The 13,577-nt window shown below is 47.3% G+C and overlaps 1 protein-coding gene across 4 annotated transcripts in view; it reads right to left on the reverse strand.

Moving 5' to 3' along the window:
* Nucleotides 1-226: 226 nt before the first annotated feature.
* The window catches only part of disp1 (dispatched homolog 1 (Drosophila)), a 79,196-nt gene continuing 65,845 nt past the window's right edge, over nt 227-13,577 (reverse strand). For all 4 annotated transcript variants that reach the window (XM_034527377.1, XM_034527378.1, XM_034527379.1 and 1 more), the window contains 8 exons: nt 8,999-9,028; nt 7,935-8,058; nt 7,312-7,439; nt 5,019-5,113; nt 4,610-4,707; nt 2,939-4,528; nt 2,564-2,827; nt 227-2,481 (listed from right to left, as the gene is read on the reverse strand). In XM_034527377.1, coding sequence (XP_034383268.1) covers nt 706-2,481; nt 2,564-2,827; nt 2,939-4,528; nt 4,610-4,707; nt 5,019-5,113; nt 7,312-7,439; nt 7,935-8,058; nt 8,999-9,028 — 4,105 coding nt within the window. In that variant the 3' untranslated portion in view covers nt 227-705. The remainder of the gene's footprint in view (nt 2,482-2,563; nt 2,828-2,938; nt 4,529-4,609; nt 4,708-5,018; nt 5,114-7,311; nt 7,440-7,934; nt 8,059-8,998; nt 9,029-13,577) is intronic.

The following is a 13,577-nucleotide window of genomic DNA, read 5'->3' on the forward strand; positions in this document are numbered from 1 at the left end:
TCATTTTGTTTCTGCAGATATTACAGAGCAACTCATTTCAAATGTAACAAGCTTACGGTACTTCTCTTTATGACATCCCCGAACTTACAGTTGCTGCAGGTGGACTTTGAGAAGAGGAAGTGTGTGTGTGTGTGTGTGTGTGTGTGTGTGTGTGTGTGTGTGTGTGTCAGACAATGGGAGACAGTGGGACAAAGAAAGTGATAAAACAGACATTTTAATCATACAGTACATCTTTAATCCGAGGCGTGTGGTGACACAGGATTTTACACTCGGCTCCAACAAATAAAAATAAAAAAATATGTAAAAAGTGTCCGGCGACAACTTTTCAACCGGCTTGTAAAAAAGTGGCACATTTCTGTCACGGCTGATGTGATGTCATATCTGACGAAACATACTGACAATTACTCACAATATGTACAATACCATTTCATGGCTGCTGTACGAGTATATTTAACACTGTAGTTTCCATGGCGGTGCTTTTGGGAAAAAAAGACGGATAATTTCCCATAATTATATAGCTTTAGCAACAGTGTACAATCAAAGACATCATAATGTGGCACGTGAAGACATGTAACAGATTATATTCAGATGGTCCGTGCTGTTGGAACTCATCGAGGCACTTGATTGACAGACGGACATTGTACGGGTTATTCCTTTTTTTCTATTTGTCCTGGATAGAGTGTTTATTAAAATATCAATTTGTCATCAACATAAGCTTTCAGAAGGGGGATTGGTGGTTATTGCAATAGGAGGCACGCTGGTTTCAGTTCTCGGCCCGTTGACCTCCGCAGTGCACTTCACCTTCAACGTCCGGTTGAAGCAGTAGAGTTTCTTTGGCGAGGCCGAGGACGCCCGCTGTCTCTTGGAGCTCCGCTTGCACTTTTTGACGCTTTCCTCCGGCGTGACGGGAATACTTTGGAGCTTCTCCTGGTTTCCAGGGGTTCTACAACAGGCGTCCGTTTGTGGGGTTGGATCTGTGGACGCGGGGTCATCGCTGTTCCTTCTCTGTCTTTCATGTCTGCTTGTGTGAGGTGAGCCCGGTGAGGGGCACCGAGTCTGGGCTCGAGTCGGGGCTGGGGTGCTGATATTTTGGCTACAGTCGAGGCTCGAGTGCCCCGTTTCGTGTCTCTGGTCGTCCTCGTGTCCCGCAGGCTCTGAGCCAGGAGCTGGGTCCGGGTCCTGGTTCAAAGCCGCCGTTGTGGATCTCTGCTCTCTGGCTGAACCAGCCTGCAGGGTTGCAGTGTGGACACAATACTTCCTGAAATGGCAGCTGTGGGCAGGTCCTTGCCTGGGGGCCACGACTCTCCCCTGGGAGCAGTGGTGGAAATGGACGGGGGGGCAGTGGACATAGTGCATACGGCACTCTGTGTGTGTGTGGACCGGGTCCAGGTTTGTAGGGAACAGAGGTGGGTTGTGTGTGCCCGGGGTTGTTCCTGAGAGCGGGAGGAGCTGTGGGGTGGGGGGGCAGGAAGGAGAGTCCTGGGGAGGCTGTGCACAGGAGTGGGGGGTCCACTGCTGGGATGGGTGGTGAGCAGGAGAGGGGTCCCCGCAGGAGCAGTTAGCGGTTTGAGAGTACGGACACCTGGATGGGGTGCTCGGTGCGGCCACGAGGCCGTTCTCCGGGCCGGTTCTATAGTGGATGTGGGAAGAAGGGGCATTGTGGTGCTGAGGAGGGGTTCCATTGAGGAGCTGAGCACACACCTCCTGCTCCTCTCTGGGGACATCTTCAGTCTTCTGACCAGAGGCCAGGGGCTCCAACTCGTAATGCTCCACCTCCCCACCCCTGCCATCCAGCTGGTACTTCCCCAGGCCGGAGCCTTTCCCTTGAGGTGGGGGGCTCATGGATGTGACCTCGGAGAACACCTGACACTGCATCTTCTTGGGCAGGGGGATCTGGCCGCAGGTCCCCTGGGGTCCCAGGCAGCGACACATGCACTGAAAGAAGAAGGTGGCAAAGGCCCAGCTGATGCACATGATCAGCATCATGAACGTGCCCAGCTGGGTGTAGGCCAACACGGTCGAGGGCATCATCATGGCCCCGGCGACAAAGGTGGTCAGTGCCGCCATGGCGATGGCGGAACCCATGCGGCTGAGGGAGAAAATCACCTTTCCCTCGCGGTCGGGCTCGTGGGCGAGCCGGTAGGCCACGCCGTAGTGAACGGCAAAATCCACGGAGAGCCCCACAGCGACGGATATGGTGACGGACTCCAGGACGTTCAGCTCCCAGCCCAGGAGCACCAGGGAGCCGACCGTGACGAAGATGGTGCCGGCGATCGACAGGATGGCGTACAGACTGATGATGACATTCCAGGTGGTCAGGAGCATAACGCTGAAGGCCACGGTGACGGACAGCGCCATGGCAACCAGAGTGCCGTCCGACAGGCTGTCCTGGAGGTCGTAGAACTCCAGGTTGCTGATGAACCAGCCGTGACTGAGGCCCGCTGGAGCGTACCGGAGCTCTTCAGCGATCCAGGCGTCCACCTGCAACAGAACCACGATCGTTAATGTCAGGAGAACCAAAGCTGTACGTACAGTGACCAAAAAAACACGTAGTTACTACAACCTCAAGGTAGAACTGGTACATCTTCTCATAGGCCAGGGTGAAGAGATAGGTGCTCTTGAACTCCAGCACTATGGCTCTGATGGTGTCATTGATATCGAAGCGAGGTCCGGGGGTCTTGCTGTCTAGATGGTAGTTGGTACTCCGATCCAGCTCCATGATGGCTCTCTTGATGCACAACTCAAATACCTCCTGCTTGTAGGGGAAGGTGGACTGACTGCAGCAGGGGTAGACAGAAGCCTCCTCACAGTCCTGGTTCTCCATCCACTGTTGAAAGAGAGTTGATTATAATCAGTGACGCCACAGTGATGACACTGGGTAGTGTCAGTAAGCTGTCAATGTCTACATTACAGTTCATACTTAAATACACGTGCAGACCTGTTTGAACGTCTCAATGAAGCAGCTGGTGAAGTCCTGCTCCTCGGACTGAAAGACAAAGCTCTGATTTCTCAGCTTTTGGCAGAAGTTGAGGATCCACAGCTGAGAGGCTGGACTGGCAATGTTGAAGCTGCTGTCCAGAATCAGCTTTCCCTTGTTCTTGGGGTTCAGGGGGTCGCCGTTGTCCACGGCCAGTACGCCCCAGATGATGGTGATAGGCATGTGGAGGTCCTCGCCGTGATGCACCCTCTCGAACATGAACAGCTTCTTGTACTCGGCGTCGTAGCGCTCGAACGGGTGCGAGGAGCGGAACACCTGAAACTCGGCCAGCTCCAGAGACGGGAGCTTCATCTTTGGGTTGACGCAAACCACGTAGGCCCCGCCCACCGTGATGGCGAGGAACCAGAAGAGCCAGAGGTAGCGCAGTTTGATGACGATGCAGGGCAGCACCTTCTCGAAGAAGATCCGGGACGCCTCGGAGACGGTGAACAGGCATTTGTTGGCCTTCTGGCAAAGACCCGCCCAGAACATCCAGGTGCAGTAACCCCTCTGCTGGTGCACAGGCTTGGTGCAGGGGAACATGCTGGGCAGGTAGCGTTCGTGGAGCACCACCACAGCCGGCAGCCACGTCACCATGAGAATGTAGTTCACCAATATGGCGGTGCCCGCGTAGACACCAAAACAGCGGATGGCGGTGATGTTGCTGACGTAATTGGCATAAAAAGCGGCGGCGGTGGTGAAGCTGGTGACGAACATGGACAGCGCGGCGTGTTGTAGCGTCACGCCAACCGTCTCGGACAGCTCGGCGTGCGGCTTGTCGAACTTGGTATAGTTCCACACGTCGCAGAGCACAAAGGCGTCGTCCGCGCCGATGCCGACTAGGATGATGAGGGCCGTGAGGTTCATGAAGGGGAAGAACTCGAAGTTGAAGACCAATCGGTAAAGAAAGTAGGACACGATCAGCGAGCTGATGATGGCTATTATTGTCATGAGGGTGATGAAGATGGATCGCGTGTACACGCACATGACCAGTAGGACGATCACTATGGCGATGGCGGGGTACACCGTGTCCGTGAGGAGGTAGTCCTGGAAAAGGTCGTGTTTGATGCCGAACTCGATCCCCGTGACTGTGGTGATGCCGTCTGAGGAGTTCCAGTTCTCAAAGTTGTCCAGGTAAATGTTCATCATGGTCTCTCCTTTCTCTGTGGGAGAGAAGAGCATGCTGTGTTTGAGCACGGGTGGGGGGTACTCCAGACTCTTGGGACTGAGGAAGTCTTTGTCCACCAGGAAGTGAAGGATTTGGTAGACGGCGTTGTACTTGGCGCACTTCCGGGGCACGCTGGCGCACTTGAGCTGGTCTTTGCGCCGCAGGGCGTTGTCCCAGCAGTCGGACGCCAGCGTGCCGTTGTGGTAGTACTTGGCGCAGGAGCGCAGGATCTTGAGTGTGTGCGATACGTCGCGCTCCGTTATCTTTTGGCAGGACGACCTGTTGGTGAGGGCCGCGATGTAGTTGCCGAGCGTCCAGCTGGGACAGCAGGAGGCGTCGCTGGTGCGCTGACAGAGACTCCAGTAGTCGCGGTGGGAACGCACCTGGGAACGGAGACACAAAGTGAATTCACAGATAACAGAAATCCTGTCTCATGACCTGGAGGATTGGGCCGTCCTACGCACCCTGGTGTTGTCCAGGTGGCACATGGATTTGATGGCCTGAATATTCCACAGGTTCTTCCCCTCGGCTGATGTAAACACCAGTCTAGAGTAACTGTCACCTGCATAAGGAAAAGACCTTTGTTACTCAAATGGGAAAACCATCTTTCCAGAGTTAATAAAGTACATATGACAATTCTACCATCTGACTGGAGGAGAACTCTTAAAAACAGACATGCAGCTATACACTGATCCTATTTGGTAAACAGCACATTCTGTAAGGCTCCACTCTAAATAGAGTTCATACGTACATGTTTTGTCATCGTACAGTGTTTATATTGTATACATGAGTTCAGCCAGGGTCCTTTGGGAGCTGGGTGGGACCCTAAGAGCTTTTGGTTTAGCATCTGGTCTAAATTGGATTGGTGCTCACCTGGCACGTCACAGAAGAACTCTTTACTGAAGTCCCACTCGGCTTGCCGTTTGTCTCGATCAAAGTGGTCCTCGGGCCACCTGGGTTCTTGGTGACTAAAACAGGAAACAAATAAAAGAAACATTAGTTTTGTTTGATTCAACCAGCCACGATGAAGACGTGTGTGTCCGAGACGGAGCAGAAGAAGACAAGTCTGTTGGCATGTTTGGTGAACGGTGAACCGAGATGCTGCCAACTGGTTGTAAAGCCCTCACTCACCGCTGCATCTTATATGCTCGAGTTGAGTGGCCATCTCTGGCAGCACGCCGCCTTATACATTGGCATATTATTATTTATAAAGCTATCTTGGGTCTGCTCCCCTACTACTTATGTAACTACATCTTTAAATCCCAGAGCAATTAATGCTTACGTTCCAATGAGCTTTATTTATTAATTATGCCCAAAATTCACTCTGAATTTGGTAAGCACTGTTTTAAGTTCGCTGCACCTGCTGCTTGGAATGCACTGCAAACACCTCTAAAGTTAAAGGAGCTCATCAACCTTGAAACTTTGAAAACTCGTGTGAGAGAAATTGGAGCGGCTTCATAGCGCACTTGTTCTTGTTTTGGTGTGAATCCGGAGCTTTAGTCCTGTTGCCTTAACCTCTGCCTTTTTTTACAATGTATTTTAGCTGTGTTATGTGATTTCTGTCTTGTGACTGTTGCAATTTTTCTATGTTGCTGTCTTTGCTTCCCTTGAACAAGAGGTCATTGTATCTCAACGGGACCGACCTGGTTAAATAAAGGCTAATAAAATTTTTTTTAAAAGTCAACTCAGATCTGACGCCGAGCAATGCAATGAGCTGCCTCCCCCCCTCCCCCTCTAGAATCAGATGAATGACGCACAGCAGTACTAGCATACTGGTGTCATTATAATAATGATCATAATGGTGGCTCTGATTGAAGCAGGGGACCCCCTAGAGAGGGAAGGGGGTGAGGTCTTTGGCATACATGTTTGCATTGTGTTTGTGTTCAGTGAGAGCAGAGTGTGTGGGGGGGAGAGAGACAACTTGAGTAAAACCATTAAAATAAATATGAAAGTTGTGTATTGTACTGTAAGTACACAACTCGTTCTGTAAATAAATAAATCTGTAAATAAAAATGAAATGTAACGTGAGGTCGTATCCCCTTTTCTCATACGTCAGTGTGGCCACACGTTTACAATACGAGAATCAAGCTGAGCCAACGCTAACCAGATACCACAGGGACACAGACAACAGACAGAGACACAGACAGAGAGAGAGACAGAGAACAGACAGAGAAACAGACCGAGAGAGAGACAACAGACAGAGACAGACAACAGACAGAGACAACAGACAGAGAGAGCCAACAGAGAGAGAGAGACAACAGACAGAGACACAGACAACAGACAGAGAGAGCCAACAGAGAGAGAGAGACAACAGACAGAGAGACAGACAACAGACAGAGACACAGACAACAGACAGAGAGAGACATAACAGACAGAGACAGACAACAGACAGAGAGAGAGATAACAGACAGAGAGACAGACAACAGACAGAGAGAGAGCCAACAGAGACAGAGAGAGAGAGAACAGACATAGACAGACAACAGACAGAGAGAGTCAACAGAGAGACAAATTAGCAGAGAGAGACACAGACAACAGACTGAGAGACAGACAACAGACAGAGAGACAATAGACTTAGAGAGACACAAACAGACAGAGACAACAGACAAAGCGTCAACAGACAGAGAGACAATAGACAGAGACACAAACAGACAGAGAGACAGACAGAGAGACAAACAGACAGAGACAATAGACAGAGAGAGAGACACAGACAATAGACAGAGACACAGACAACAGCCAGACAACAGACAGAGACACATACAACAGACAGAGACAGACAGACAACAGACAAACAGACAGAACGAGACGACAGACAGAGAGAGACAGACAATAGACAGACAGACAATATACAGAGAGACAGACAGACAACAGACAGAGAGAGACAGGCAGAGAGAGAGACAGACAACAGAGACATGCAAAGACCTGCTCTTGATGAGAGTACAGATGACAACCTGGTGGATGGACAGATGTTATAGTCCACAGCATCCTTCAACTCCCCTCCATCCCCCTGCTTATGATTGTTTAATCGCCGCCCAGGTAAAAACTTAGTTGAATAAATAAATAAAAACAGCGATATATAGCTTTGGAATCCCTATATTGCATTTCATTGCAAGTTATTCATTTGTGAACAGCTTGTTGGTGAACAAAAAAGAAAAAGGTGTGCCGTTACTTCTTGGCCTGCTCGTCGGCGTATTTGAAGGGGTAGTTGGCCAGCGTGGCTTTGTAGCCCGTGTTCTTCACCATGTTGTTCCATGTGACCAGGCGCTGCCCGATGGCAGTTCCCCGCGGCTCAAAACCCTTTTGGGGAGAGAAAGACAGCAATAATGGAAGAGTGTTCACGGTGCTGATAAAGAGTTGAATATCACCCGCTCTTTGACCCAGTGACCTTAAGTCTAAATCCTCCTGCACATTACACATGTATCCTTGTCATCTTACCTCTTTATGCATAGACTCACTCATAACACTAGTTGTTATCATTTATACAGTATCTTTGTTTTACTTCAAGCTGAAGTGCATTTCTTGTCTAAACCTGCCTTTTTGTCTATTCTTCTCAGCTGTTTATAAGTTGCTGAAATTGAAATAGTAAATTTGTCTCAAAAGCTGTGAAAAGTTTTCCTCTGCACGTATAAACGGTATGAACACTTTGTATTAATAAAGCCTTTTTAATCAATGTGTCTTTTTCTCTCAGAGTTTGTCATGTGTTCGTCTGGTGAACATAATAATAATAATAATAATAATAATGATACCAGAGCTCTGTTTTGCAGGAGCAGAGCATTGTGGCTCTGGACTCACCAGCAGTGGGTCAGAGAAGTCCGGCAGGTCGGGCACCAGGACGCCCACCAGGGCACACACCACGATGAGCACTGTGCACACCCCCAGCACCACCACGGGCCAATCGGCTATCAGCTCGGCATAGCTGGAAACCAGAAGGGAGTGGGTGTACACGGTGATGACAGCCATTTTACATTTAGACAGCAGTGCTGATTAGTTCTCAACACACTGGAGTCATTTTGAGCCTAAATAGTTCGAGTCGACAACGATTCAAAACATTGGAATCCCGTTTAAGAAAAAAGTGTGTCGTCAAAATTTGCCGAAACATTTTAGTCCCGAGTCCAATTAGACCGGATCTCATGATAGCAGCAGATAAGCAATTTTAGAACAATTCAAAAAGCTAAGCTACTAACATATCGATCTGTACTGGAGGCAGAGTGGTTCACAACGTCAGCCTGATTAACGGTTCAAAAGCTGTTCATCAAAACATGCGTCACGGCGACAACGCGGCCTTGTGTGCGTGTTTGTGCACGACGCGCTCACAACAGTCATCTGGCAACGCGCAGTCCTGTCTATACAGTCTAATAATGCTTAGAATCAGTTACAAATCAAAGTACATAAACATCAGAAGCATAAACGTCTGCCAGTCGGTCCTGAAGACGCAGAAGGTTCCCAGAGGCCATGTACACTCTCGTGACCCGCGGGGGCCGTGATGGATGGGTGACACACATTAAAAGGAACGGGAGGAGAGCGCTTTGCGTTTCAGAGTATCAACACGGAGAGAAAGTTGTTTATGTAACTTTGTAAATGCTGTTCATTCTGTACACATGACATCTATTGCTTCTGTCCATCCGGGGAGAGGGATCCTCCTCTGTTGCTCTCCTGAAGGTTTCTTCCCTTTTTTCCCTGTGAAAGGTTATTTTTGGGGAGTTTTTCCTGATTCGATGTGAGGTCAAAGGTCAGGGATGTCGTACGTGTACAGATTGTAAAGCCCTCTGAGGCAAATTTGTAATTTGTGATATTGGGCTATACAAAATAAACTGAAATTGAATTGAATAGAAAGAGAAGTCTTTGGCAGGTCTCACCTTTTGGGGAATCGAAAGGGCCTCGCAGGGCTGAAAAACAAAGAGAGGGAGAGTCAGGCTTACGTTGTGAAGTCGAAGCAACAGGCGATAAAAACACATCAGCGGACAGCTCGTCTTCATAATCCTCCGTCATCTTTCCTTTTTCCAGCAGCGGACTCTCTGGGTCACTGGACCACTGGAAACATTCAAAACCAACTTCACATAATACTCTTTGCATCTCAGATGTGACAGACATGCCATCACTCCTGATGCACACCACAGACCGCTGAGGACAAGCAGTGTGCCACAGCTTGACCAACACACTGAGGGGCACGACGTGGAGACATGAGCTGCTCAGGATCATGTAGTACGGGGAGAATTGTGATGCTCAAATTAGGTATTTTCAGGTTCATACTGTATTCTGGACAATGGCTGAATATGTTTTGATACTTTCACAGTAATTTCATATAGCACCTAACCCTGCTTTATAATATATATTTGTTTTAAAGACATGGACATTCCCCTTTCTACAAAATGGGAGCAGAAAAGAGTCTTCCTGTCACTTAAATAACCACCAGGACAGCTAACCGTGGTTTATATTCATCCAGAAAAGACAGATTTACAGATGAATGGTCTGTCTGCCCCCCCCCCAATCCCCATATGGCACAGAGGAACAAGAAGTGAGTCCTAGGGTCGGCCTCTGCTGCAGCTCAGGTCCCTAGCACTCAGGTCATTGGTCCTATTTTAGGCGATCTGGCCACAAAGAGGTGTCGCCGCATTTTCCGCCTGTTTTGCCGTCAAAGTAAAATCCGCAGAATGTTGTAATTATGGTAATAGAGGCACAAATTAATTTGAGCGATAAGTGAGGAAGTTTACTCAGGTTGTGGGGAGGCCGTAAATTCCCTTTCAACGTTTCACTGGACACATTAATATGACAGCCAGATGTAAAGTGGTACATACACAGATACAATATATGCATATGTTTTGTATTCTTGGAGACTTATTCATGCTCTCAAATAATGAATTATTCCTGCTTATAAGAATATAACTGACTACTTCCCTTCATCAAGTGACCTTTAACCTGGTTCAAACCAACACTGCCTAATGAAAACCACGTCTACCCCTCTTTGAACCCGTCGCCTAGGGAAAACTCTGTATTGCTAATGTTATTCTTTTCACCGTGCTCTCGTCTCGTGGCTTCCCATGTATGGCCTCCGACTGCGTACCTCAGGACACAGATGTGGCCCAAAGACGGAGGAGAGGAGTTATTGGAAATAGTTGGAATGGATTCGCGAGAGAGCTTTCAGGGCATATCTGTTTGTCAGCTGAAGGTCTGTTTTGAATTTTGGATTTGCAGCGCTCAAATTTGAACTCCAGTTCCGTCCGATTGGAAAGACGCGTGGCATACCTGAGCGGCCAATTGGCCCCGGGACTTTGAAACGGCTACGACGAACAGATCGGGAACCCATCCAGTCAAGAGCAGTTAATCATCCCCCGCTCGTGAAACCCGGGGGCCTTTTCGGAGCGACGCATAGAAGATGAATTCAAGATCTGGCCCGTTGAGAACATTTTATTCTGGGCTCAATCTGTCTGAAGTCCACAAAAACAAAAAAGGGACACAGCACCCTCAGAGCTTGGCGGAAATAAAAGAAACGGTTAAATGAAAACGCCATCAGAGGCTCTAAATCCAGTAGCTCGCTCGGTCTTTTCTTTCCTCTCCCCTGGCCCCGACTAACCTTTCAGTGTTATTCTATTTACCAGAGGGAGAGTGTTTCAGGATCAGCGGGCTAATTAATAAGGTAAACACAGACCTCCGGCCGCTCACTCAGCACCGTGCTGACAGAGGGGAGAAACGGAGAAGCAGATGTGGATATGAGCGAGGGATCTTTTTACTTTCCAAGATGGAAGTCGATGACCAAAAGAGAAATGCAATGAGCTTTTCATTTTGGTGGCGTTGGATGTCACTGGGAGGGACGTACTGCTCATTTAGAGCTTTACGTGTGCTTGAAATGACGCGCCGTGTACCAAGTGGTGACTGACCTTATGTCTAAAAACCTGCAGCCTGGCGTCTTAAAGAGGGGCAATGGGCTCTGGACCGCTTCTCGTCCACAGCATCGTAATGTTGCACACTGGCCGACGGGTGGGAATCAAAGTCAGGTGGTCAAGCACTTCACTTGAAGTAACCTTCAGCAACAAGGCCTCCCTGTAGGGGCAACACTTTATTTATTTTTCTCCATTTTGATTGATAATTATCACAATATATTTATATATATAAATAATAATACGCAAGACACAGGTGAAAAAACTAGAGGTGCCAGAGATATGGTTAAATCTATGGGCTATGAATAACCAGGCCTCCACCTCACAATCTGATAGCCACAAACATATTGGACGGGTTGGACACATATTGTGCTACAGATTATTAGACCCTTCCCATACAGTATGACATGCAGGGTTGCAAAATTCCGGGAATATTCAAAGTTGGAAACTTTCCATGGGAATTAACGGGAATATACGGGAATTAATGGGAATAAACTGGAATTTGGGGGTAATTTAACTGTATGTACCTTGTCATAAGCAGACATGCATGCAAACATTTATAATACAACTTTTAAAAATGACATTTTTGACATTTTGTGAGTAGAACTTTATTCTTTCATCGAACAACCAAAACATGAACGTTGAATAAAAAAGGTCTTTGATCACCCCCCCCAACCCAGTGTTTTTCCCTGAATCCTTTCAGGTCTAAATGTTTTCTTCCTGGACCTCATCAACGTCCTCCTCACTGCTGTAAAGTTAGTCTACTGTATACAAATAAAATTGGTATTAAAATGAACATGGCTTCAGTTCACCAAGTAATCAATATGCTATATGACAAACAGTGTTGGGAAAGTTCACTTTCTACATGAACTAGTTTAGTTCATAGTTCACAAATTTTAAAATGAACTAGTTCAGTTCATAATTCAAAATGTTGAACTAAGTTCACAGCTCCAAAAAATGAACTAGTTCAGTTATCTTTTTCAATATGTTGCAGCTATAATTTAAATCTCTATCTGTTTGCAATACTGCTCTTGGCCTCTACGCCACTCGGCGCTCTCACACTTGCCAGGCATAGGGCTGAAACGTTCAGACAACACTGATGACAAAGACGTTCAAAAACAACAGAACGTTTTACGTTTATGTTTCTGGTAGACAATGCTCCCAACCAGCTGCATTCAGGGTCCAGCTGAGCTCGGCGTGCATAGTCTTGTTCTCAACTACATTCAAGTTCCCTGTTATATGTATTTGCAAATAAACTTTTTTTCTTCAAAATTCCCGAGACAAAATTTCCGTGGAAACTTTCCGGAAATTTACCTGAAACTTTCCGCCCCTTTGCAACCCTAGTGACATGTAATAAAAGCGTAGGGGCCAGTGAGAGATGTGTGTATGGGCACGAATACTATAGTATAATATTTATTTATATATATATAAATTTAAAAAAATCACAATCTCATTTCATATTTTTTGTCAAACGTGAGAAATTCTACCAGGTTTTAGGTGTTTTTAATGCCATTATGCCTTTCGGAATTTTTTTTGGGGGGAAAAGTGATATTGTGAACCTTTAAGATGACACCAGGGACACACAATATTGTGGGGTAATGCGTCCGTTTTTGCAGATTAACATGCACGAATCTGTGTGTGTGTGTTATTGTCGAGGAGTGTGTAGTTCAGAGGCAGGGGGGGGACGGCTGGGTAAATACTTGGTGAATGAGGCCTTCAAGTCGGAGCAATGGCAATTAGTGTCAACCGCCGGGCTGCTGGGCCCGCCTCGCCCCGAGTAGTGCCTCGCCGGAAAGCTGCACACAAGTGGAGGTCGGACCTCGGCATGAAACCGGTCCAGACTACCAGCGATCCCATTGGAATGATCATGAGGCCAGTTAGGCCTGATGAGAAGACTTAAGAGTGTATATTTACACAAATACTCTTATGGCTAAAGCAGCGTTCTGAGGGACGTTCCCCCAAAACAGAGCCGAGGGCGTCTGACATTAATATGGCCGTAAACGTGAAACAGGGATAGTTAACCGTTTGCTAAGTACAGACGGTTCAAGAAACAGTTCTAAGGATTGAATATGAACTTTAAATCGTGTGCTGACAGTAAAGTCTACATCGGGCCATTAGGGGCATGTGATAAGTGGACTGTCTCACAAAATGGCCCAAAAATGTAGAGCCACGTTTCTGTAAACAATAAAAATGCATCAGTGTAAACTCGTTAATAACTATAAATCAATACATATGAGAAATACCCAACAAAAGTGTTAGAAGAAGTGCTCTTAAGTGTAAATTCAATGTGATCTTCAAACACTTCTCCAGACCATTCCAACCTCAAATAACGAAATCTTCAAATGTAATTTTCAGAGAATAATACATCGAAAAGGCCAATGTTGCAATACATAACATTTAAAAAGCAGAGATAGGTGTTTATAATAAGTTATCTATGCGAGATGTTCCGAGGTGCATCAACCTCAGTAACACAGTGGGATCACAGGGCATCGCATTTCCAACAGGCCTCCAATAAACACTGTTTTAACACAAGGATTAAATGGAGGTCAGCTGGGGACGC

The sequence above is a fragment of the Cyclopterus lumpus genome, chromosome 24, assembly GCF_009769545.1.
Source record: "Cyclopterus lumpus isolate fCycLum1 chromosome 24, fCycLum1.pri, whole genome shotgun sequence".
Classification (NCBI taxonomy): domain Eukaryota; kingdom Metazoa; phylum Chordata; class Actinopteri; order Perciformes; family Cyclopteridae; genus Cyclopterus; species Cyclopterus lumpus.